The sequence below is a fragment of the Lissotriton vulgaris genome, chromosome 1_1, assembly GCF_964263255.1.
Source record: "Lissotriton vulgaris chromosome 1_1, aLisVul1.2, whole genome shotgun sequence".
Classification (NCBI taxonomy): domain Eukaryota; kingdom Metazoa; phylum Chordata; class Amphibia; order Caudata; family Salamandridae; genus Lissotriton; species Lissotriton vulgaris.
This window is the reverse complement of record NC_141685.1, coordinates 1,777,088,547-1,777,115,555: the sequence shown is the minus strand read 5'-3', so window position 1 is coordinate 1,777,115,555 and position 27,009 is coordinate 1,777,088,547. Positions and strand designations below refer to the sequence as shown.

General features: G+C 44.3%; 1 protein-coding gene across 2 annotated transcripts in view; it reads left to right on the top strand.

The window, feature by feature from the left end:
- ANO6 (anoctamin 6) overlaps window positions 1-27,009 on the top strand; it is a 503,549-nt gene that overhangs the window by 242,205 nt on the left and 234,335 nt on the right. For both annotated transcript variants that reach the window (XM_086919093.1, XM_086919092.1), the window contains exon 3: window positions 7,397-7,527. In XM_086919093.1, the coding sequence (XP_086775219.1) occupies window positions 7,397-7,527 (131 nt within the window). The remainder of the gene's footprint in view (window positions 1-7,396; window positions 7,528-27,009) is intronic.

The following is a 27,009-nucleotide window of genomic DNA, read 5'->3' as shown; positions in this document are numbered from 1 at the left end:
AAAACGATGGATTTAGGCCCAGATCTTTGTACTGGGGTGAATGTAGGACATTGTTCTGCATTCTGTCCATCACCTGTGTTTTTTGCAACTGCCAATAAACTGGTCAGGGAAAATTGCATACGATTTTCCTCCGATTTCCCTGATCCCAAAGGTACTGGACAAAGCCAGACAACCCAGGTCAAGGCTCATCCTCATAGCCCCACAATGGGCCAGGCAAACCTGGTACTTGGACCTATTAGAAATGTCCATGGGAGAAATGATCACAATCAAAGAAGAACAAGATCTGCTGACAACAGGAAAATGGAAACAAGGACAGAACAGGAAACTAACATACCTCACCCACCTGTTAGATACCAGGCTAACCTAGGCATTGCTAAAGGTACACCTAGCAGCAATAGTAGCCTACACCAGAGATACTTCAGGTTCACATCCTCAGTGGTGAAGAGATTCTTGGATGGTTCTAAGAGAGTTGCACCACCAAGAACGGTTCAAGCACCATTGTGAAATATTAACACCATGCTAACGCAGTTAATGACAGAATCTTTTGACCCTATGCACAAATTGAATCTAAAATCACTGACTCTAAAGGCAGCCTTTCTGATTGCAATCATATCGCCACACAGAGTCAGCGAGTTACAAGCTTTGATGATATAGGAACCATGCCTACAAATCCACACAGACAAGGTGGTCCTTAGAACCAATCCACATTTCCTACCCAACTTTCTTCATAGAGCCAAAGATACAAACCAAAAACGCCCTTCACACATTGAATTTGAGGAGAACTTTAATGTCCTATCTGCTGGAAACAAAGGAGTTTTGTAAGAGAATCCAGTTGTTTATCTTGTTTGCTAAAGCAAGCAAGGAATCACCAGCAACTAAAGGAACACTTGCAAAATGGATAGTGGAATCAATACAAACTTTCTGCTCCAGGGTTGGATAGACCTTACCTGTATGCTCCAGATGACACTCAACTAGGAAAAAAGGTGCAACACTAGCGTTCCCAGCGAACATCCCCATTGATGAAATTTGCACTCCAGCTACATGGGCAAACCCACACATCTTTGCAAAACAATATTGTGTGGACATTCAAATGAACAAGGAATCACAGGTGGGACAGAAGGTACTACAACATCTGTTTGCTAACACATCCACATTTCAACACAACCAATCCAAAGGAAGTGAATTAAGAATAGGATTCATGCTGCAAAACAAAATGGTTACTTACAATTAGGAGTAGTTTTGCAGCTTGAAGAATTTTCAGAATTCACATGCGACCCACCCGCCACCCTAGAAATGGGAGATGAAGCAACCAGGTAGAACAAAGGAGAAAAGAGAGAAAAAAAGAGACAACAAAGAGAGAAAACTAATCCGAAGATGGTGACTATGCTTAGGAACTTCCTGGGCATATCTGACTTCACACAGGGGATAGACAAACCACCAAATGGTGGTCAACGACCCTCACAAAAATAAACAAAAACATTTCTAGACCCAACCACTAGGTGGTGGAATAATGCACAGCATGTGAATCGAGAAAATTCTTCAAGCTGCAAAACTACTGCTACTGTTAAGTAACCATTTTGTTTTCTCTGCTCAGTGGGGACTAACATAAAGAAGCAGAAAAAATGCTCCAAATAAAGTCCTCTCCTGGAATGTTTTTGATCGGTTGGAGGATAGGTTGAGGAGAGGGGATGGTATCTTGGATCCTCCAGAGGTATGGATTCAGCCTGGTTTTTCATCAGGAAATGTACTTTTTGGGGTTAGACTGTGCATTCCTAGGGAAAGAGAGGTATGTGTCATGAGCACTTGTGGGGTTTAATTGGAGATCACAGGAACTTTATGAAGTAAGAATTTAGGGCCTTATTTATAGTTTAGTGAGTGGCCTGCCATTCACCAGCCCTCTCTGAAGGCAATTTAATTTTGCTGAGAGGCAGCCATGTTCATTCAACCACTCAGCAAAGTTTTTTATCTTTGCAAATGAAAAAAAACAAAGTGGGAGTTTGGTAGTGAAAAGCAAAATACAAATGATCCTGACACTCTTGGAGGTTTCTTCCAGGGTGTGGGTATCATTTTCATTTTTCTGTTCATGAATGCCAGGCTTTTCTTGGTGGCCCCAAACAGAAAAGGAATATGTCACACCAACTGCTATAAATAGTGCGGATGGTCTAATATACTAACATCAAGAGTCCCAACTCTATTAGGTCATCAGAGTAGCATTAACGTAGGCAGAGAAACCTATTGAAAGCATGACGATCTGCTCAACTCTAAAGAGAGCAAAAGAACCATCGGTATGGTAAACAGGATACTATGCTACATACTATCTGCAAATTCTAAATTAGAGCCTATGTTTTGGCTGAGTAAGATGGTACCGACTGGGTAGATGCTTTTGTGTCAAGGCCTGGTGACAAGGTCTCCACAGATAAGGGCATTTTGGCACTCTTTGCAGAGTACTGCAGAGGGTTTGTGGTGCAGTGCAGGTGACAGCAAAGCTGAAATAAGGCGGTTTGTTTTTAGACATAGACTCTGAAACTGACATCCAAGACTAGAACTAGGTTGTAGAAGGATACAACTGAAAAAGTCACAGATGCAATTGATCAACTACAGACTGCTACAATGCCAGGGCACACTGGACTCCTGGCTGAGCCATTTAAGCGGCTTTCATCCCAAGTGAGCCCACACATACTGCACATGTTTGAGGAAGTGAAAAGGTTTGGAAAGCTGCCAGATGACCCTAGGCATCATACTATAACCATCATACTAAAAGAAGGCAAATTGATCCATGACTGTGCCTTGTACCGCTCCATCTCTCTACTACACATAAAAGTTAAAATGCTGGCAAAGGTGGGTACGAATAAGTTCATAATAGGGCTAACCACTTGGGTTAACTCTGGCCAATCAAGCTTGATGCCCTTGTGCTTCACCAGGCTGAACGTTATTGAGATTACACAACTGGCTGGACAGAGTAGAGAGCATGGAGGAGCCCTGAGCTGTCTATTCCTGAAAATGCAACTGGCTCAATTGATTTAGATACTTATTTATTAAGCCCATTTATATAGCTCAGACACGATCACATGCACTGCAAATCATTTTACAATTAAGAAAAAATGCAACAAAAACGAAAGGTGATCATCCTAACTGTGCTGTAGCAGGGTAACACTAACATAGAAGAGTAGTTAATATAGGGGACCGAGAAAGGGAGTGGGGTTCCAGAGTCTCGGAGCCAGACAAGAGAAGATGTGATTCAGTCTTTTAGTTTGCCTTACTTTTTATATCTCCAATATAACTCAAAATTTGTTTCTGGTGTTTCCTTTCTCCTGTGATGAACATCAATTTGTATTTTAAATAGATGGGTTGGCCTTAGTTGGGAGCTTTAGAGGTTCAGTATGATAAATTGGATTTTGGCATCCATGTGGAGTCAGTGGAGCTCTTTTAAGAACGAGATTTGTGTGGTTCAATTTCTTTACACCTCTAGCAAGCCTTTCAGTTTCATGTAGGATGGCTCTGAGAGGGCTAGGACATTTTTGGTTGATTTTAAATTAGGCCTAGTCTTAATCTTGGTGTGAGAATACCCTTGTTTGAATGGTGCTACTGAAATCTTCACGCAGGATGTATGGTTTCGGTTTCCTTAGGGAATGCAGCTAGAACTGGGCAGGTTTGATAACCTTGGAATTATGTGCTCCTAGTGATATTCTAATATGTAGGGAAACCAAGAGACATTGCTTAAGGGACACATTCAGAGTGAAGCCCCTGCCGTTTACATTTAGATTTGCAACCCAAAAGATACAGAGAGAAATAGAGAGAGATCGGTGTGGTATAGGATTGATCAGTATATCATCCTTAAGCACTTTGAAGAGTCATATGAGTACATTAACCCTGCCCTATCTGAAGGGAATGTGTATCTTAACCAGAAGGGACTTCTGGCACTAATTGTCTGCCTTTTCTGTAACATCATCCAAAAACGTTGCAAACCTCTCACCACCGGTAAGTGGAAGTGTTCATTACAAGGGTTCACTGCTCTCCAGCAATAGAAGTTGCAAGGTGCACTCTCCACTAGCTGTTTTGCTTGTATTTCTGTCGCTCCATCCTGCTCCTGTTTGGGCTGCACGTTCAGCCAGAAGCATGCTGGATTCGGGTGGACCCCTTAGAAAAGGGATTTAAATAGTGAATTGTAGTTGATGACAAAATATTGTATGTGGGCAGTGCCATCCTCAATGTAGCAGATAATCTCTCTAGACAATACCAAAGTTTCTAATTCTTTTTTAAAGGTTCTGGGAAATGCTCCACCTCTAGAATTAAATGGGCTAAGTCAACGCTCCTTCAGACCCACTTCTGGGACATACATCTCGTACAAGCTTTCCATATTTGATTGCAAACATATGGATTTAGATGCCGATTGATTGAGGTTACTATTGGAACAGGTGGAGTTTTGGGAGGATAAGTTAAAATTAGTCTTGGCTGGCTTCAGAGAGAATGTGGAACACTGCCCTGGAACTTCCACTCTTGTTACTGGGAACAGCAGCCATCTTCCATATTATATCTTCGCCCATTTTCCTTTAAAACTACAAAGCACTCCGTGTTATGTTGTGTGGCAGATACTTTTTCCCGACAGCTCGAAAAAGGAATTCCAATCCCTTCAGTGGGGTAGCAGCCCTTTAGAGGTCAGTCTATAATGGAGGCATGGCATTGCCCAAACACCAGTAGTACTACTAGGCTTCTCCTCTTATAAGTGACTTGACATATGTGTAATTTGTGGAACCATCAGTCAGACTGAATAGGTAGAGGTCCTGTTATAGTAGTTACATGTACTGTTAATATTTCTGAAAAGATATTGGCCCGATTATGAGGTGGGGTAATGAATGTGCAGGGACACTGTGTTTTACACAGGTGGTGAATGGGGGAGGGGGCTTGTGGGGATTGGGAGGCAAAGAGGTAGGAAAAGGTTTAAGTGAAAGCAGAGGATGTGTTTGGCAGAGGTTGGATTTTTATGTTGGCTGTACCATGAAAGGGGGCTTGGCAGGGGACGTGGGTCAAGGTCGTGCTGCACTTTTGCCCAAGCATCATATGAATTTACTGGTTGGATTTTCTGGTTGCTAAACTCTGGTCCCAGGTCACCGAGCTGATTACAATTGGGCAGAGTGGTATCTACATGGAGTACAGCTATGCCTATGTTATAATTTGCACCCATTGAACTTGAATGATACTTACTACCCATGAACGCATCTAGTTTTACAGCTTCATCTGTTGTTGATCTTTCTTTATGATGGCTAGACTACTGGAGTGTCTGACAAAGCAATTGTTTCAGTTACTTACAAATGGGGTAGATCACTTTCCTTTAGTATTTATGTTTTGTTTTCTTCGGTTAATCAACAAATGCGTGTTAAACTTATTTTGCTTTTATAAAATCTTCATTTGGGATTTTATTTTTTACTTTGAGGTCGACATGGATAACCTGATGTCAGCTGAATATTAATAAGTAAGCTTTTTACAGCTGTGTGTTTTTGTACCTCAGTTTTATGTATGAGTATAGTGGTGTTCAAATGCCTCCGTATATAGGTGAGCTATAAATAGACATGGAAGAGAGAAAATAGGTAACTTGCGGTTATAGGACAGTTAGAGTTCAGTGGGATGCGAGGGAAATCACCTATCCAACATTCTCTGGTCACTGTATCCACGGTACCTCCTCGGTTAATCCGTTGTCTGAACAGATCTGTTAGAATCAGTGGTAACTTTCATATAATGTATACTGTTTAATAATTCACGTTTTTGCTGCTTGTCAGTCAAATATTTTGTAATGTTAGTGTAGCCCACATTGGAGTAGATGATTCGCAGCATAACTAACTATCTCAGCAGATCTACACTGTAAGCAAATTTCAGGAGTGTAAGAATGAATTTTTCTCAGCAAATGTACTTGCATTTTGAAGCACCAAAACATTGATTTCATGAGAACATATGATATTTGTGTCAAATATGGTTTTCACCTTTCTGTGATGTGGTGGTTGAAGGCCTCCAATTGTAGGGCCAAGTAAAATCATTTGGCTTCATTCAGACACAGGAGCCCTCTGTTGTCCAGGGATGGACACAGTAGTACCACCTGTTAATGTTAGCCTGGCTCCCATGTCCATTCCGTCAATAGCTATGATGTCTGTTTTTCTGGAAATGCACTTGCTATTTTTCTGTTATCTCTTCAAGAGGTATCAAGGAGCTCTTAAGGAAAAGGGCAGAAACGGAGGCCATCTAAGGCTCACCGTATGACACCTTTTTCATGGAAGAAGCAGTAAAACAGATCCAGAGCGGTTAGCTGTGGTCACAAAGGAATACGTGGATTCAATCTAAAGTCCTGTTGAATGGACCTGCTTATTCTTTTACTCTGTTCAGCAAAATATCTTCTTCTTCAAAGCTGTATCCTGCATAGGGATCAAAAGTGTTTGCCAGCTTTCTTCCAGAGGGATGAGCAGACCCTCTATGATGTTTGCCAGAGGTAATTCCGTTAATTTCAGCCCCCCCCCCCCCCCTGTTTGAGGTAGTGAATCATTTTTTATTGTAAATAATCTTTTTGTGATCTGTTTTTCCAGTTTTTACCTGGGGTATAGGAAGTTGTAGTAGTTAACAAGTATTATAGAATAGAGAATATACTTAATAATGTTTCTCAAGTAAAAATGACTATAGATTTCTGCTCATCTGGGATGAAGTATATTGCCAGAGAAATGTTGTTCAGCTTGGGTCATGTTGGTGCAGTGTATAGATGATGCTTTCAAGGTTGTTGCTGGTTCTTGCTATGTGCCCCTTTGCTTTGAATTGAACTTCAATTGTTGTTTTTCCCTGTCTTTTTGAGGCATCTCATTCAGAGATGTTTTACCTTTATCCTAATGTGAGGACAGAGTAGCAAAACAAAGGTGGAGTGCCATGAGGGAATGATCTGCCTAAATTTGAGATGAGACATTATTTCAGATGTTACAATGGTATGGTTGAAGTGTATGTTGTGTGGGATCCTCTGTATGTGCCGGGCTTCTAGCATCTGGACTGAACCCTAAAGTATTCAGTTTTTTAATGAAATCTGCTGAGGGGCTATTATAAGATATGTCTCTCTAGTGGTTGCTTTTTCCAATTTCTGTGGTTTTACATACTCGTGTCTGTGGTGCAAGGCTAGATCTAGCAATTCATTGAGTGATTTAGAGTCATAAGCTGGTGAAGGATAGGTCCCTGCAATGAAGAAGGGTCCGTTTGGATTTAAAATACGCACTGTAACCTAGCAGGTGAAGAAAAAGTAATATGTGACATGTTTCTGAGCTGATATATCAGTGTAGTGTGGATGGAATGCTTGTCAACATAGTATGTGTCTCCTAAAGCAAGTCCCTCCTACTAAAAATAACAGAACGATGTAATATTTCATTACAGGTAGAGTTTGATCTGAAGCCAGATTCTTTGTTCTTTAATGATGGAGAGCGAAGGATCGATTATGTTCTTGTGTACGAAGATGAGATCATGAAAGCGAGTAAAGGTGGCAAAAGCAGCGTGATTTCTAAGCAGAGGGTAAGCTTTCACTTTCACGGCTGTACAAATGCCATATTTAACAGTTTAACAAAATATTGTGGTCCCCTAATGAGTGTGTAAAGGTGGACTCTACTTGCTCATAATCTGTTATAACTGTGCGAGTGTTCGTTTCAAACAGGCATGTACAATACATGATCTACAGTGAGTGACACAAACATGGAGCTATTGTCCTTTTGTAAAGTTCACTATTTTTACTCCACTCTGCCCGAAACAACACTTTAAAATTAATTATGAGAGTTTCTTATCGATATGAGTGGCATGATGAATACAAACCACTAGCCAACATTTTTTGGGATTGAGCCGAACACCCTTTATTTCCCTACCCCTTTCCTGCGAAATATGGAGGTACTGCCTTGGTGCAAATTTGGTGTATCTAACCCTCTCAACTTTGTGAGCTCCCCAAGGCCTAAGTATGAATTTGAGCCGTTCAATGATGTCTACAGAAGTGATTGTTATAGGGGGCACGCAAGTGACACCGATAAAAGCTGGTGGGGCTGAGTGAATGCCCTTTCTGTTTGGAGTCTGAACTATTGTGCCATGAATTGGGTGGGCTCCGAATTTCGATGCACAAAAGAGGTTCCGCAAAGCTGTAATTCTGAAGACTTTGATATATGTTATTTTCCATCTGTATCCACGTCATGCATCCATAAATGTACCGTTTTGCTTATATTATTTAATAAAAAGTTTTACAACAAACAAAAAAAGCTGGTGGGGCGACCCACAATGGGCAATCATGCAGATTGTGCACCAGTGTGAAATAGAATATTTAGATATTTTACACAGTGGCTACCGCCACTGTGGAGTTATAGTTAGGTCAGAAATTTCATAGTAAGAGCATTATTGTTTGGGTAATAACTTTGGTGAAGAAATGTCATCCACCTAAGCTTCTAACTGGAACGTTTTGTGGCAATCCATCATGCAGGGGGTAGAAACAGGGGAAGGGTCCGAAAACATGGATTTCAGATATTAATTCCTGTAGATTTGATTTGTAGAGTGCTCTTATGCCCAGAGGCATCTTGGCGCTAACCTATGACAACAGAGTAAAGCCCTGATTACTTGCTATATAGCCACGTCTTTAGGGTTTTCCTAAAAGTAAAGCGGTGTCACCTTCTTCCACATCCTGTGGGACTGCCCTAAAATCAGAGCATACTGGGTTAGTTTGGCGGACATTATGGTGGAGGTGGTAGGGGCGGAAGTGCCGCTGGAGGCTCGTTGGCATGTTCTGCGAGTGACTGGTGATGTAACGTGGCCTAAAGGTGACAAAACATGGTTGGCATTGGCAAGCATGGTGGCCAAAAGGAATATTGCTCGCCTTTGGGGGAGTGATCTAACACAGACTGTGGAGGAGTGGCTACGTGATATTGATTGGTGCCAGAGGGCAGAGAAGGTCATTTACAGTAGTCGGGGCTGCCCCAAGAAGTGGGAAAAGATCTGGCAGGCATGGCGGAGGTATAGGGGAGAATGGATGAACTCCCCGGGTTGAGGGCGTTTTCAGCGGGCTCTTCCCATTACATAGCATGTCTTGTATGTCCACGAGAGCTCCCCTTGGTTTCATGGTCACTGTCCTATGACGATCAGAAGCCTCTACTGCACAGGGGGAGAGTTGATGTGTGATGGGAGGCGGGGTGGGTCTTAGGTCGGGAGGGGAGTTTGGTCGGGTGGTATGGATGTTTTTGGCTCAATTGATTATTTCAGGTGGGACCGGTTCTGGGGATTGACCACTAATGTACACATTGCTGAGGGGTTCTTATTGTTTATATTTGCGTAATATGTGACTGCCATTGCACTTCCACTGCTGCTTTGATGCGAGTCTTGACGGAGCTGTTCTGTTCTAATAAAAAGATTTTTTTTTTTTTTAAAAGTAAATCGGTGAAGCAGCTTTCACACTATGAGGCAGAGTGTTCCAGTGTAAGGCACTGCCTCTAATGAAACTACCACCTCCCCATGAAACAAACTTGTGAGAGAGGGGCATCAGATTTCTGACGTCACTGGAACGAAAAGCTCTGCCTGGAATGTACCATCTAAAGTTCCTCTTTTGATAGTCTGGACCTATACCCTTCAGGGACTTAAATGCTATGCATAACGCTTTAGAAATAGATTGTTTTTTCACAGGGAGCCCCTGGAGTTCATTAGGAGCCTGAGTTGCTGAATGACAGTTAGGGAGGTTTAACAACATTTTAGTAGCTGACTTTTACAGAGCTTGTAGTTATAGCAGCCCCTCTTGTAAGTTTAAGTACAGGCCATTGCAATAGTCGATACGAGAAAGGCTCAGTGCAATGAATACTATCTATAGTAGCTCAAAAGGAATCCGATGGAAAATCTTTTTTATGGTTTTCAAAACAAAGAAGAATGATGAAAATAACTGCATTCCCCTGGTTCATATACACGTGTCTGTCATCAAGAGTGACACCCAAGTGTTTGACTTTTTTTGTAGAGACTGGCAAAGTCCCTAATTCTTCTGGCCACCAAGATGAGGACCGTAAGGAAGTGCCCAAACAACATCACTTCTGTCTTGGATAAGTTTAATTGACAGTAGTTACTGCCCATCCAATCCCAAACTGCAGACATACAGTTTCGATAGTTCTCATCTATGCTATGATCAGATTTAGAGAGTGATACCACTATTTGTGTACTGTCAGTGTAGGACACTAGCGGTAACCCAAGGAATTTAATTAGGGCATCTTAGTGGGTGATGTATAAATTGAATAAAGTAGGGCTTAGCGATGAGCCCTGTAGTACACTACAGGGCAGAGTATATGGCTCAGATGTGAAATCGCCAAGTGTCACTGTTTGTATCATGTTAGCCAGGAAGGAATGACGCAAGATCAAGGCTGTGTCCTTAATCACCAGCTTCCTCAACCGGTCGGTCAAACAAGAATGATCGACCGTATCGAAGGCTGCGGATAGGTCCAACAGGATGAGGGCCGCTCCGCCGCCCTTATCGAGTATGGACCTGATTACCTCAGGAACCAGGATAAGAGCTGTCTCTGTTCCGTGACCACTGCGGAAACTAAACTGAGTCACATCCAAAAGATTGTTTGATTCAATAAATGCTGTCAGATGTATATTGATAGTCCTTTCGCAAATGTGGCTGGAAGGGGAAGCCTTGATGTAGGGCAGTGGTTAATGGCATCTTGGTGATCAAACTTAGACTTTTCTATGAGTGGTAAAACTGAGGCCTTTTTTTAATACATCGGAAATTCACCTGTAGAGAACATTTTGTTAACAATTTTCATTAGCTGTCCTGAAATGATGGTGGACCTACTGGAGATCCTGAATTTGTAATGAGAAACAGCTGACTTACTTGTTCCACTGTCAGACAAACACATTCTTTATAAGCAGTAGACAGACCTGACTCTCCTGAGGCGAAATAGCCGGGAGACGCTCCATTTTTAAAATTGTATATTTGTATACTTGTGTTCACCTGTATGTGTTGAGCTCCGGTTTTTAACAAACACTTCTCTCGCGTTTCACCCAGCACCTCGCACAGCTGATTGGAAGCTGTTGCGGAGGGAGACACGCCCATCCTACAGGCCACGTCCCTTCGACCTTTACAAAAGCGCGCGCTGAACGAAAGCGGCGCTTAGACAGACCTGACTCTCCTGAGGCGAAATAGCCGGGAGACGCTCCATTTTTAAAATTGTATATTTGTATACTTGTGTTCACCTGTATGTGTTGAGCTCCGGTTTTTAACAAACACTTCACTCGCGTTTCACCCAGCACCTCGCACAGCTGATTGGAAGCTGTCGCGGAGGGAGACACACCCATCCTACAGGCCACGCCCCCTTCGACTCCTCTTCTCCTCTATAGATATGTGCAACCATAGGACGCGCAGCGGACGAGCGCAGCGGGCGCGCCGATTGCGCGCCGAAGGCGCGCTTAAGGCAAGCTCGTCTGCGCTCGTCCGCGCCCGGCCGGGCCCAGGGGCCACGCCTTCTGCCTCCCCCAGAGCCGACAGACTGGTATATAGCCGAGACCTCTTATGCCAGCTACGGCCACCTGTCTCTCCTAAATGCGCTATCCCGTTACACCCCCTGGAGATTCCTCGTCGCTGTAAGTACTGCAATTTACACCTATGCATCCCAACCACTAAACTATCAGGCGAGCTAATGACCTGCTCCATGTTTCTTCTAAACTGTAGGTCCCTCGTAAAACACTCTCTAGAGATCTCCCTATTACTAGAGGAATACTCCCCAGATGCCATGTTTCTGACTGAGACCTGGCTGAACCAAGACTCTCAGCCAGACCTAGCACAAGCTATCATCCCAGGGTACCAGATAGCACGCGCAGACCGACCTAAGGGCAGAGGTGGCGGCCTTGCAATCATACATAAAGAAAGCTTCCTCTGTCGTCACTTATCGGAAGATATTGAGGACTGCGAGAACCTTTCCTTTTCCATCGAATTCTCTCCCAATGCCTGCTTTACCGGCATTCTCATCTATCGCCCTCCCGGTCCTATAGGACAATTTAATACTTCCTTGCTCTCTGTGACCTCTCAGTCGGTTGTCTCCCCGTCCAACTTCTCCCTACTTGGAGATTTTAATATTCACTTTGACAACCCACTAGACCGGTCGGCGCAAGAGACCAAGTCAAGCCTGGCTGCATATCAACTCGAACAACGAGTCCCAGCTGCCACACATGAAAAAGGACATCTGTTGGACCCTATTTTCAGCAACTGTGACCAGCTTGAAGTGGGAAACATCACCAGACTCCCCTGGTCAGACCACTTCCTAATAGCCTTCAACTGGACCACAAACAAATCACCCTCCTCCTCATTTACTACTAGGAAAACCCGTAACTGGTCCAAACTCCCCATTGACAACTGGGTACAAGCTCTAGGCACCATGAGACCTTCCCTTTCCCAAGACCCAACCGCTAATAACAAAAAATATGAAGAATGGATAATCACCTCTCTGGACCAGGTCCTCCCAGAACACGCACCCAAATCTAAGAGACATAGTAAAACAGCTCCCTGGTACACAGAAGAACTCAGGAACCACAAACGTCTCTGCAAAAAACAAGAGAGGAAGTGGCGCACCTCATACAACCCTGAAGAAAAGGCCACGTACAGGGAACTGATCAGGAACTATAAACTGGCTATCAAATCTTCGCAAGCTGCCTTCTACAACCTTAAAATAACCACGGCAAAATCTAAATCCAAAGAAATCTACTGCATAGTTAACTCCCTGATCAAACCCCCGCCCCCAGTCACAGATAACAATAACTCACCAACCAAATGCAATGATCTGGCGGAATTCTTCTTCCAAAAAATTAATAAAATCTATCTCTCCTTTCCCAATCCCCCCTCTGATTCCCCTGGCCAGAACCCGCACCTGATTTCAAACTCAACCAAATGCCTAGAGTCTTTCCCCCTGATAACTCTGGAAACCGCACAGATACTGGCACAAAAAATAAAATCCGGCTCCCCGTGCGACCCTGCCCCCCCAGGTTCGCTGAACCTTGCCAGCACTGCTATTCTCCCCACGCTCTTGGAGCTCATGAACTCCTCCATAATCAGTGGGACAGTCCCCCCAACATGGAAGCACGCTATGGTGCGGGCCCTGTTGAAAAAGCCTTCTCTAGACCCGACTAACTCTAGTAATTATCGTCCGATCTCGCTACTCCCCTGGGCATCGAAAATTCTGGAGAAACATGTCAATACCACTCTGACAATGTTTTTTGAGGAAAACCATCTCCTCGACTCCTCCCAAACAGGTTTCCGTACCAAACATGGGACTGAGACGGCCTTACTGGCTGTGACCGAGGAGGCAAGACGGCTCCTGGATCGAGGAGGATCAGTGGCAGTGATCCTCCTCGATCTAAGTGCCGCATTTGATACGGTGCATCACAAAATCTTGCTAACCCGTCTTGCCAACTTAGGAGTGACCGGAGATGCCCTGACATGGTTCAATTCTTTTTTGTCCAACAGAACCTTTCAGGTCTTCGATGGCACATCACGCTCATCCATTCGTCCCTTGGGATGTGGAGTTCCCCAGGGCTCTTCCTTAAGCCCTACGCTCTTCAACGCTTACATGAGGCCACTGGCTGAGGTTGTCCGTCCGCATGGTGTAAAGATCATCTCCTATGCGGACGACACCCAGCTGGTGGTCTCCCTGGCAGAGAAGAGCGGCCTCCAGGCGCCACCAGACCTAGCGGCTTGTCTGGAGGATGTAAAGAAGTGGATGATGAGCTCCTGCCTAAAGTTGAATGACGACAAAACTGAGCTGATGATCCTGGGCACAGCCTCCCCCGTCTCCATAGAGGCGAGTTGGCCACCAAGCATGGGAGCGGCTCCACCCCCCAGAGACAACATCAAAAGCTTAGGGGTCTGGCTCGACAAGTCTCTGAGCTTTAACACACAGGCCACTAAGATCTCAGCTACCTGTTTTGGCCTCCTCAGAGTGATTAAGAAAGTCCTTCCCCTCCTCTGCTTCGAGGCCAAACAGATAATTATACAGGGCCTTATCCAATCCCGCTTGGATTTTAATAACGCCCTATACCTGGGAGCCCCGGACTACACCCTACAGAAACTTCAACGCACCCAAAACTGTGCTGCTAGAGCATTGCTGGGCATCCCCCGGAGGACCTCAGTGAGAACCAGCTTGAGGACCTTGCACTGGTTACCTATTAGGGACAGAGTAAGATTCAAATCGCTCTGCATTGCCCACCAGACTTTCTGGGAAACGGGCCCAGACATTAATCGACCCCTGATCTCTCCCTACAGGCCGAATAAATCCCTCCGCTCTTCTACAGCATTCCTGGCCGAGATCCCCAGAACTCGCAGAGTCAGAGCAGGAGGTCGCTCCTTCTCGTATAACGTTTCCAAACTCTGGAACTCACTCCCTTTGCAGCTAAGGAACAACCCCAACCTGACCACTTTCCGTAAACAGCTAAAAACCTTGCTGTTTAACGCATAGCAAAGTAACCTCAAGAGGGCCCCATCTGTTTTTCAGCGCCTGGACGCCTCAGGGCAACTGTAGCGCTTTATAAATCTCATTTTCATTTCATTTCATTTCAGTAGACGTCTTTTTAGTTGAATCCGCAATGTTCAACAACTGGCCACTATTTTGGCTGTGAGCTGTGACTCAGTCGTAGATGTCCTGATTCTTTTGAAAAAAAGAGCTAAAGAATTTCACAATGTCTGATTTTATTCAATTGATTCGACAACTGGTGCAGAGGTAGGGTTTATAACCCTGCGAAAAAGCTCCTGAGGGGATTTTTTTTGCTAGTTATGTTTTTTTGTGAAATATTCTGATTTAGCCTTCGTAGTTTGTATTTTTCTAAACATTGTTTATGATTTTTGTTTTTCAACTAAGCTGTATTCTTTCCGCCACACTCTTCCCTGCATTCGGCAAATTGGTTTACAAGCTCAGAGGTTTTCATTAAACCATGGGGCCGAAGGTGTTCGTCTTTCAGCTAGTCTGGGCTTAATTGGCACTAGAGAATTAATTGAAGATTGCAGCCATTTTCCATAGTCCTTTGGTGCAGTCTCGGGATACACAGCCACAGTTAGTCCTGATTCTAATAACGAAGATCTTCGATCAGATTCTTGTAATTTATGGCATGGACAGGTACATTTTGTGTTACTAATGCCACAGTAATTTTCTTTAAAAAGATAGAGATGACGAAAAATATAGCTTTATGGTCAGAGCAGGTCGGGTTGAGAGACTCAATGAATTTAAGTTCGGATTATTAGTGAAGACTCCATCCAGAGTATGACCTGTTAAATGAGTTGGCCCCTCCACGACATTGATCTACATTCTGTCCATCAAATTGTTTTTTGTAATTTTCTCCCTCCACGATTTGCAGCAGACCCAAACAGGACACAGTATCTAAATATTTTTTACTATCCTTGTCAGTACGATTAACTAGATAATTAAAATTGCCTAGACTAGTAAAATCATTTTTAAGGGCACGTGATTCTAATATAGAGCTAATATCTTTAAAATATGTAGCTCCAGTTCCAGTTTGGCGATATACCAGAAGCCCATTAATGGGTTGATTTTTTTGAGAGTTCGATGTTAAAAAGAAATGCTTCCTATCCTTGTAAGGTTAACTGTGAGCATAAGGCAGCTAACCACCTTCTGCAATCTTCTCCGCCCACACAGGAAATAACACAGAACAATAATTACATGGCCTCCTACCAGCCCAGAACAAAGTTGCTCTCCCTGATCTAGCATTGAGTGTAGAGCCACACTACGTTGACAGCGGCTCTATGGTGCCTCTTGTCTTCATTTTTCCTCTCCGCATGAGTTTGCAGAGTCACACACTGACACAAAAGGCGGCTGGACCCAGCATTCACCCATCTCTCTTGAGTCTGCGGAGACCCGCAAGATGCAGAGAAGGTGGGTTAGACCGCCACCCACAGTTCCGCCCCAGCTGCACTCTGTTTCCTTGGACTAAAGCAAGACGGAGAAAGGGGGACCAAGCTCTTCTCCAAGTGACTTCACAAAAGTGTGTAATTACTTTGGTTAGCCATTGTTGTGATGCCGTTGTAGTAGTACATTACTGAATACCGATCCAGTGTATAATGATAAAGGCTTCCTATGGCAGCAATATGCAACACTGCATTTCCGTACAGCACTGCACACTTTCAGCAGTCTAATTTAGCAATTTTACCAAGCCAGAACTGGAACCCTAGCTCTAAAGTACGTGATGCAAAGAGGTGTCTGTGTTGGCAACCAACAAATTCCACCCTGTTCTAAATGCAATTAAGGAAAACAAATACCCACATTGCCAATGAAAAGGGAAAGTCTATGGGTGAGAGTATTATTAGACCTTTCCTTTCAATGCCATTTTTATGTGCCATACTTGTCAAGAAATGAAGTCACTCAACTTGCCACAAATAAAGATTACACTGCACAGCATATCTACGTGGACATTCAATTGCCCCATGCGTTTGTCCACACACATGCATGTTCCTACCATCTGAATTGCATAGATTAGTGACAGTGTATATGATCCTTCTTTTCATCACCCAGCCCACACCAAAATGTGCTCAATCGAATTATTCAAAATATCAACAGTGCCTTTTACTGCCACCCCACAAGTCCCATATGCCTGTCCGCTACACTTGGGCACTGCAACATTTGTTCTCCCTGGATGCCCTTTCTCCATGTGTTCCCTGTAATGGCCACGTGACCGGTATTGAAACCACCACAGTGCCAAATATGTGGCTGAACTTTTCAAAACGAAGTACTCATTAGTCCATATTGCATCTCCACCTCATACAGGTAGTCTTCACCTGCTTGTCCCTTTTCCCATCCTTTGCAGAACTTTTCTGAAAGGCCCTAACGCATGTACTTGCATCACTTGCATCACAATCAACACAATTCCTTAGGTGAACCCACTTACAATGGACCATTTTTAGCAACACACACATACTGTGAAATACGACTTTTCCACCAACTGCAGGTACCTGTTGCATTGCCTTCAAGCCCTTCTGTTAAGCTTCCATTGAAACCACATTGTCAAGGGCTAAGTGTGTCTCTCATCTATACATTGCACTGTCTCAGATCTGTTCCATCCACATATTATACCTCTACTGCTTGCCCTATCCTCTCCCCGACGTAAATTATAATCACCATAGAAATAAGGCTAATCCATCAACCACACATCACTTTGCAGACAACATATAAACTCCATTTCTGTCTGACTTCACTAATAACCTATTTGCTTCGTATACATGTACTCAAGTTGCAATGCTTAAAACCACTATGAACCCAGATGCTATACCTCCAGTAAAATGCCACTTTAAGCACTACATTTTCACATCAGCCAACGTCTGTACCTGGTGCAGCTACTCACCCCCTGCATGCCCCCTTTCAACACCGCTTATATATGGCACTGCATAATCTCCCACACTGACACAACCCCTTCCATCTACCAATAGTGTTAAAGCTAAACATGCATGAAACCCACCCAGCATGCAAACACACTAAACATGCATGGCTCTAACACAAGGTATGCGGCCATGTATACACCGAAAATTAGATATCAGAATGCATAGATATGTTTAAGTGCACACCCCATACGTATGTACTATACACACAGTATCCAACTCAAACATATCACAGTGCTGGGGTGAACTGCAAGCCAGTCTTTGTGTGACTGCCTTTCATTTGTTAGCCATATTGCTAGTCTCCAGTGTGTGCATAAATTATCACACAACATCTGCATGCAACCAAAACAGAAAAGTGAGGGCACACCAATGACTGAGTGGTGTCCCACAATAAACACCACCTCACACCTTAACACAATTAATGACCCCTCATTCAACAGACAGACAGACATTGGATGTCTCCTCAACCCTAATAGCTTAATGTGCCACCTTTCACGTGTTACAAACATGGACATCTGGTTCACATATTTCTGCTTATTGCCTAAAACTCATTTACAAGATCACAACCTGTCCTTCTTCTGAAAGCCAGATAACTAATCATGCCTAATCCACTATAGTTTTTCTATGAATCCAGTATTATTGGCTATTGTTGCCTACTGGGTTTAGCCTTGTTTGTGTATGCAAACCATTTCATGCATTCCCTCTTCTTTGTGTTGGATTAAATTAGCAGGAGTGTTAGAAATAAGGATCTCTAGGTGGCAGAGGTAGGTACCTTTGTCAAAATAGGGACCCTTGCTTCCAGTCCGGGTAAGGGGGGATACACTCCTAAAATAACCCTGCTCACCCCCTTGGTAGCTTGGCACGAGCAGACATGCTTATCTCAGAGGCAGTGTGTAACGCATTTGTGAATACATAGAGTAATACAGTGAAAACACTACAAATAAACACCACACCAGATTAGAAAAATAAGTAATCTTTATCTAGACCAAACAACAAAAATCCACAATACAGTAATACAAATATGACTTTCAGATGGTAGAAATAGTTCAGTTCAAAGCAAATTGCAGATACAACACTTTTCACACAAAGTACTTGGGAGGCGTCTCGCAAACAAACAAAATAGGGCGCACTCAGGGAAGGTGATGCGTTGGTTCTTTGCTCCAGGGGAAGTGATGCGTCAGTTCCTTACTGTTGCACAGGGGAGGTGATGCGTCCGTTCCTTACCGGAGATGAGGTGATGCGCCAGTTTCTTACTGCATGAGGAGGTGATGCGTTGGTTTCTTAATGCGTCTCCCAACAATGCGACAAACTTGACAGCTCGATGCGACCATCTGCGACGATGCGTGGATTCTTCCAGCTCCTAGCAGAAAACAGTCTCTAGGGGTCCAAAGCAACAGCAGGCACCTCTTTGCAGGTTAGAACCTCTAGAAATGGTGGTCGCACCTTCTCTTTCCTCGCCCCTGCCCTGTGGAATAAAATACCCATCAATCTCCGTGCCATCTCCGAACACAGCTGCTTCCGTAAGAAGTTGAAGACCTGGCTTTTTGCCAACTAGGCCTCTCCCTTTTCTCGTCAGAGCCGTCTGCAAGCGGCATGAGACTCTTTGGATGTGATATGTGCGCGATACAAATGTTTTTTACTTGACTTGACAGTAAGGAAGTTCAGGGGAGCTGGTGGTGAAGTCGATGTGTCCCTGAGACTTCAGAACAGGAGGCAGGTTCAGTTTCAAGCCCTTTTAGATCTTCCTAAAGCAGAGGACACTTCAATCAGCAAAGGCCTTTTCTCCTTTCCTTGGCAACAATTAGCCACTGCAGGCCAACCCCAGACAGCAAGTGGCACAGGGGCAGTATTCCTCCTCAGCTTCTCCGGCTTTTCTCCTTGGCAAAGGTTCCTCTTGATGTCCCAGAAGTGATCTAAAGTCTGGGGTCTGGGGCCCTCTTTTTTTATACCCAAAAATCCTTTGTTCTTTGAAGGCAGAGAGTGTCTGTACCCAGTCAAAACCAGTTCTGTTCCTGCACGTACCCCCAGATCCTCCACCCTGTACAAATTGTATCTTCCCCGCTTCAAACGAGCAAGACTTGGCGGCCAATCGATCTCAGTGATCGGGGCCCGGGCCTGGAATGCTCTCCCTCTCCAGCTACTTTCTATGTCCTCAGTGGCTGTTTTTAAAAAGCATCTGAAAACACATCTGTTCAAGAGTGTAAGTTAAGTTTTTCTTGTATGTCTCACTGTCTGCCTCTCCTTTACCCGCGCCAGGATACTCTCCAGTAACGGAGCGCGCTATAAAATGGTTTATACATACATACATACATACTTTGCAAGTGCACAACAACCTCCATTGTCAAAGGTTCAAAGGTTCAAAATAAGCTTTATTCGATATTCAAGAGAAATATCATATAAGCATACATTTTTATACAGTATTTTAAAACAGAGTAATGAAAGAAAAGAAACATTTTTGGTTAAAATGTCATCCACTACTCAGTAGGAAATTAAAAATCACTGATAAGGAAACTATTTTAAAAACTGCATTTTAAAAACAACAATTAAAAACAGCAATAATTATTATCTCCCAAATCATTCTAAAGTTTTCCTAAATTTGATCAATAATTTTAAAAACTGTTCCATTATAGTTATCACCTCCCTGTCTTCAAGTTCTTGTAAACGCTCGAAGGCAATTTTACAGGACCTAACATTCCATCTCTTCAATAGGGGTAATAAAAGGGCTTTTCTCAATGTCCCGTAGTATTTGCAGAAAAGAATGGTGTGGATATTAGATTGTTGTGATATGTCATCACAAGGGCAGGAACAGAGAATTCGAGTCCAATCATTACATGTTGGAAATGTTACAAGTCGGAAGAAGGAGCCCAGTCTAAATCTGGTAAGCAGCATCCTCGAGTAACACGAGAAATCCGTGGATAGGTATAATTGTAGGCCCTTGTGTGGTGTCACCCTTTGATACGCCTGGATAGTATTATAATGTTTTTGTTTGTTCCATCTGACTGTTTCCAGGTGGGCCATTAGGGTCCTTCTTAGAATTCTTCTTGGGATGTTTTCCAATAACAAAGGATCTGTGAACCACTCTGGACGCCCAATTTCAGAAAATAAGTTTTTGACATAGACCAGCCAATTAGATTGGTTGGAGAGTTTGGCCCCCTCCAAATTTAGGATGTCTTGTATCACTTCTCTATTGAAAGCAGTCTCAGGGGTAGTCCAGATTTTGTGCCAGAGAAGAAGAGGCTCAGATTTTATGATGTCTGATATATACGGTAGGTCCAGTTCAATGTGCATCGTATACACAGAGGTTGCTTTTGTGGTGGCCAGAAGATACCTTACAAATTGGTTTTCCACTATTTGTATCGGTGAGATGTTTTTATCTATTCCCCATAGTCCAGCCCCATAGGTGGCAGTAGAGGCACATTTTGCTTTGTATATGGTTAATAGTTGTTTTACCGGCCTTCCCCCTATTTTTCCTGCAAAATCTCGAAGCCCGCCGATGGCTCTCACAAACGCAAGTTTCCTCTTCTCTATTGCCGATTTCCATGATAGTTTTTTATGTAGACAGATACCCAAGTATGTGAATGCCTCCACTGTCTCTAATCTTTGGCCCTCAATGAAAACGGGGCATGGGTTTTTTTTATAACTGGTGTTACATAGCATTGTATGAGTTTTTCCTATGTTCACTTTCAGGCCCCTATCATTCATAAATACTGTGAAAGCTGAAACTGCTTTTTGCAGGCCCACTCTGGTCTGGGAGAGGATTGCCGCGTCGTCTGCATATAGCAGAATTGGGATTGGTTGGCCTCCTACTTTGGGGAAGTCACATTCGATGTTTTTGAGATGATTACCAATCGCATTTATATAAAGGGAGAAAAGCAGGGGAGCCAAAATGCACCCCTGCCTGACCCCTCTATTGATATTAAAGCGCGGCGAACACTCTCCCTCCAGTCCAAATCTGACTCTGGCTCCGGCTTCTCTATACAAGGCCTTGATAAAAAGGAGGATTGATGGATCTATCCCCAATTGTTTTAAAATGTCCCATAATTGGTCATGCAGGACGCAGTCGAATGCTGAAGTTAAATCTATGTACGTTATGTACAGACTGCGCTTTTTGGTATCCACATATTTGGACTTGATTAGGTGTAAGTTGAGGGTCTGTTCTATTGTACCTCTGCCTGAGCGGAAACCATATTGAAATTTCGAGAGTATGTTTTTATCCTCCGTCCACGTAGTTATTCTTTTCAAGATGATGCGTCCGACGATTTTCATTAAGGTATCGAGGAGGGATATGGGTCTGTAGCACGATGGCAAGTGCCTATCTCCTTTTTTGATAATAGGTATTACTATTGCCTCACCCCATGATGGAAGAAGATCAAAAGTATTTATAGAGTTTAAAACAGAAGTCAGTAGGGGGGCCCAGAATTCAATTTCTGCCTTATACACATCTGCTGGGATGGCATCTGGTCCAGGTGCCTTCCCAGCGGGACTTTCCTTGATTGCCAGTTCTACCTCCTCGAGCGAAAAGAGAATTTTGGAGGGACTCTTCCCGAGATGGGATTAAGATTGGTGATGAAATACAATCTGAATTAGGATTATTTGAACATGTGGGTTTGCTATATAGCTTCTGAAAGTGGGCCGCCCACGTCTCACCATTTATTGCCATGTCCAGGTTCCTCTCGGGCATTGTTACCCATGGCAGGGGGTATTGATGAGTCTCCAGAAAGCTGCCATGTCCCCGGTTTCCGATGTTGTCACCAAATTCTGCCATGCTTCCACTTTCAGTGCCCTTTTTCTATTTTTTATGGCTAGGCGATATTGGGTTCTAGCCTGGCGTATTTCTGGATGAGGTTTAGGTGTGACACGCAGCAAATTCTTTAGAGATTTTAAAGCCATAGAGCATTTTTTATCAAACCACCCTTTATATACGATAGGTCCTGATTTGAACTGTTGCGTCAATAGTTCTTTCAAGGTGGCCTGAATTTTGATGAAGGCTTTACAGATGTCGTTGGGGTTGACATTATTAGAAAGACAGATGTAAATCTCCTCCCTCCTTTTGGTGACTAGATTTTTGAGAAGATTTGGATTGATTTTATTCCATTTTACAGAGTATCCGTTTGTGGCTCCCATTATAATTGGTTGTTCATAAATAACCTTTAGGCAATTTTGACTCGTGGTTAGCGAAGGTAGCTCGATGGTGATGGACAAAGGATAATGATCACTGTATGGGTGGTCGAGGGTGTTCCATTCTCGTATTAACGGAGCATGATTTTTTGAGAATAGTATAAAGTCTATGATGGAATTCGTACCTCTGCCATGAAAGGTTGATTTGTGAGGACTTGGAGTGTGAAGAAGCTCGTTAGCAAAATGTAAGTTAAACGAGGTCGCAAAATTATTAAAAAGATCTCCTGATTTTGTATGTTGAAAATGATTAAAGGTAGCATTAACAGTGTCCGATTCATGTGTCTCAAAGATATCACAATCATCTCTCATTTTGTTTGGGCAGATGTGACAATTTAGATCGCCTAGAAAAACTATTGCACACTCTCCTCCCGAGGTTTCTTTGATCGTTAACAGGGCTTGTTGTAGGTTGTCCACGGCTTTCTCCAGTTGTTCTACGGTCTGGTTGTTGTAAAAGTTGACAATTAACAATAGGAGGGACGGGGCGATATCCATAACAATTACTTGGAATGAGTCCCTAAGTAATGTTTTTCTGATCCTGTGACCAACTGCTACACTAATATATGTACATAGTCCCCCTTTATGTCTGCCCTGATTGCTCACGGAAGCCGGTGAGTGGAATGTCTGAAAGCCCTGTAGGTGAATAGGAGAAATCACCCAAGTTTCCTGAAAACACAGGATGGAATACTGATTAACCACCTTTATCCAGTCTGGTAATGTAGTTTTTGAGGAAAGTCCCGCCAAGTTCCATGAGAGAAAATGCAAATTGGAGGTTTTATACCTGTCTCCCTTATGGGTCGGGGGTGTATTATCCGTGGGTTTTAGGGCTAAACGTGGTACTCTTTTAGCTTTGCCCCTTTCAAGAATTTTTTCTCTATTTCTCATGCCGTTAGCTGGGGGTTTTTTATTTTGCCCATTTACTGGATCGTCCTGAATGGCATAGGGCTGGTCAGTTGTACTATCAACGCTCCCGCTACCATGGTTTAGTTCTTTGCCTTGAGAGAGTCATTCTACGTCATCAAGGCCGTAGAGCGGCTCATAATAGTTGTGACAAGCCATGTTCCAGGACGGATTTATGAATGGTGAAGGTTGGGGATATCCCTCAGGGTTTTGTCGTGGTATCGGCCGTTGCATATAGTCATTAAAAGGGAAAAATGTCTGATCTCTTACTCCGTACCTTTGGTGGTGTTTTCTGGATTGAGCAAATGAGAGTTTGTCATAATGAGTTTAGATTGATATGGCTTTGAGGACATTAAAGCTTCAGGGTAAAAGTATGCCAGTGGTTTTGGCGATATTGGTCCCCTGTTGAAACCAGAAAACCAATCTATAATGTGTGTAGTGACCCTTGGATCTTTAAAGGTGACAATTACTACATCCCCTTCTATGTCTTTAGGACGAATTCCGACCCAATTAGTTCTTCTTACCATTATTATATCGCCGTTTATGTGAGGAGGTAAGGGTCTATTTTATTTGAGCCAAAAAATCACCTTATTTTTTAGGCTATGGTGGTTTTCATGTCCTCCTATAGCGGATAATGGTGCAACCCCCGTTAAAACAATAACGTTCTGTGATGCAGCAGGGGGTAGGTCGACATATCTTTCACGTGAGCGTTTTTCATATTGGGTGGCAGACTTAATTTTATCTGGTGTGGGTTGTGTATTGCCCATTTTTGCCGAAGGTATGAGGGAGTTTATTTGTGTCGAGTGTGGCTGGATGTTGGAAGAAGCTTTTGGGGGGGGAACTAGATTTTGGATGGTTGCCGTCTTCTTTATTGGGTCTGATGGTTGGGTTTTTTGCTGGTTTGAAGCGGTTGTTTGGTTCGTAGCATTTTGAACCTGAGTCACTTTTTCTTTGTTGGACTTTTTTCCCCCAACTATCAATGTGGTGGGCTTTACGGTGGGCATTGTAGGTTTTGCTACATAATTGGTTTTATCTCCACTTTTTACGCTCGAATCAGCATCTGGGGCCCTCCTACCAGCCTGGTTTTGGGTCAGGGTTCATGAGAGGGTGTCTAGTTGAGTGGCTATTCTCTTCACTCTCTCGTGTATTGGTATTAGTAGTGCCTTGATAAGATGTTCCATTGCGTCCACAAAGTCTTTAATTGTAGGTTGGACACAGGAAGTAAATGTTTCCCTCGGTAATGTGGATGTTCCCTCTACAATTTGTAGTAGTTCTTTGGTTAGTTGGTCCTTAGCCGATTTTTGGGTTTTAGGGATCCCTTTCACTGGGGCTCTTTTTCGTCGTTTTTTTGGTGGAGATCGGATGATGACCTGTTTCTTTTTGGGTTGATTTGTGGAATGTGAGGATTTATCTAACTTTAATACAACGGGTAAAGGTTGAAACATAGTTATCTTTTGTGTGCCCAAAGAGGAAGGAATTTCTATTATGTCAGGAGCAACGAACTCTGCAATCTTTGGCAAATTTGGAGTGACCAGGTCAATAAGGTCAGTGGATGCAGTGATTGTGTTATTAGCTGATTTTAATGGGGATGGGGCAGATGATCCATTTTTTGGGGGAAAATAAGATTGAAAAACTGATGGGACGTTATCAGTGTTCATAAGATCATCATCGGTGTTTTCCAGGGTCGAATTTAGTGGGAGAGGCTCAGGGGTATGTGTCAGACCCGGATCTAGGATGGTGTTTTTAAGTTGCTCTATTGATTGTCGCCGCGCGATACGACGCTCTACCAGGGCCAGATCTCTATCTATTTCGCCAGTTGCTTTAAAAAAGAATTTATCCAATGGTCCCAGGATAGAGTTACCTTCTACAGTTGAATGGGCTTCGCTGCCCGATTTAGCCATGATCCTAAACCGTAGGGGTGTATGAGGCTGGTACACACGTAAAGGGGGTGGCCCAGCCCGGCCTTGTCAGGCCTTGGAGGGCCGTAGAGGGCCTGCCCTTTGCCCGGGCTTAGCCCCGGGCGTCCCGATCGCGTCCCGCGACGCTGGGGGCTGTCTGCTTTATTTCGCCCCTCCAGGCGCGTGTGACGCGTCGGGGAACGCGCCGCCGCTGAGGCTGTCGGGATATGCAGTCCCGAGGCGGCGGCGCGGCTGGTGGCGGTGTAGGCGTCCAACTCGGTCCACTCGTTCTCCTGCTGGTATCCGGCACCTCTTGGAATCAGGCGCTGTGACAGGTACTGCTTTGCCTAGCTTTTCAATGTGCTCCCCCCGCTCCACCGAGGGCTGTCTGCTTTATTTCGCCCCTCCCGGCGCGTGTGACGCGTCGGGGAACGCGCCGCCGCTGAGGCTGTCGGGATATGCAGTCCTGAGGCGGCGGCACGGCTGTTGGCGGTGTAGGCGTCCAACTCGGTCCACTCGTTCTCCTGCTGGTATCCGGCACCTCTTGGAATCAGGCGCTGTGACAGGTACTGCTTTGCCTAGCTTTTCAATGTGCTCCCCCCGCTCCACCGAGGGATATGCAGTCCCGAGGCGGCGGCGCGGCTGGTGGCGGTGTAGGCGTCCAACTCGGTCCACTCGTTCTCCTGCTGGTATCCGGCACCTCTTGGAATCAGGCGCTGTGACAGGTACTGCTTTGCCTAGCTTTTCAATGTGCTCCCCCCGCTCCACCGAGGGCTGTCTGCTTTATTTCGCCCCTCCCGGCGCGTGTGACGCGTCGGGGAACGCGCCGCCGCTGAGGCTGTCGGGATATGCAGTCCCTAGGCGGCGGTGCGGCTGGTGGCGGTGTAGGCGTCCAACTCGGTCCACTCGTTGTCCTGCTGGTATCCGGCACCTCTTGGAATCAGGCGCTGTGACAGGTACTGCTTTGCCTAGCTTTTCAATGGCAGTCAGTTCTCCCTGCGTCAGGCTGCGCGGGGAAGCATGTGAACCGCCCGTCACCCGAGGCTATGCCTTTTCAGTGGGAGAACCTCCATTGTCAATGTGAGCCCTGGCTCCAGACCCACCACAGGGGGGCAGAGCCATCATCGTGGAAGGCAGGCACTGCCCTATTCCGGTGCAGGTGCTACTCCTCCCACCGCTCCAAATAGAGACTAGGCCTATTAAGCCCAGCTCTTACTCGTCAGGCTCTCTGGCGCCACTGCCCCTCTCCAGCCCCTGTCATCCAAAAGCCATACATGCAATACACACACCTAGCAGAGGAACGCTGGATGGCTAGGCAAGAAAATACCTACTTTCTAAAAGTGGTGTTTTCAAACTCAGAATGTAAAAATCAACCTCTCTAAAAGATGCATTTTAACATTTTGAGTTCAGACATACTCAACTTTATTTTTCTATGTTTATAAGATGTTATAAACAAACTCCCCATTCTGTCCTATGGGAACAGGCAGCCTTGCAATAGTGAAAAATGAAATTGGCAGTAATTCACTATCAGAACATGCCACACACATTAGGGCATGTCCTACCTTTCACATACAATGCACCCTGCCCACAGGGGTACCTTGGGCCTACCATAGGGGTGACTAACATGTAAGAAAAGGGAAGGTTAGG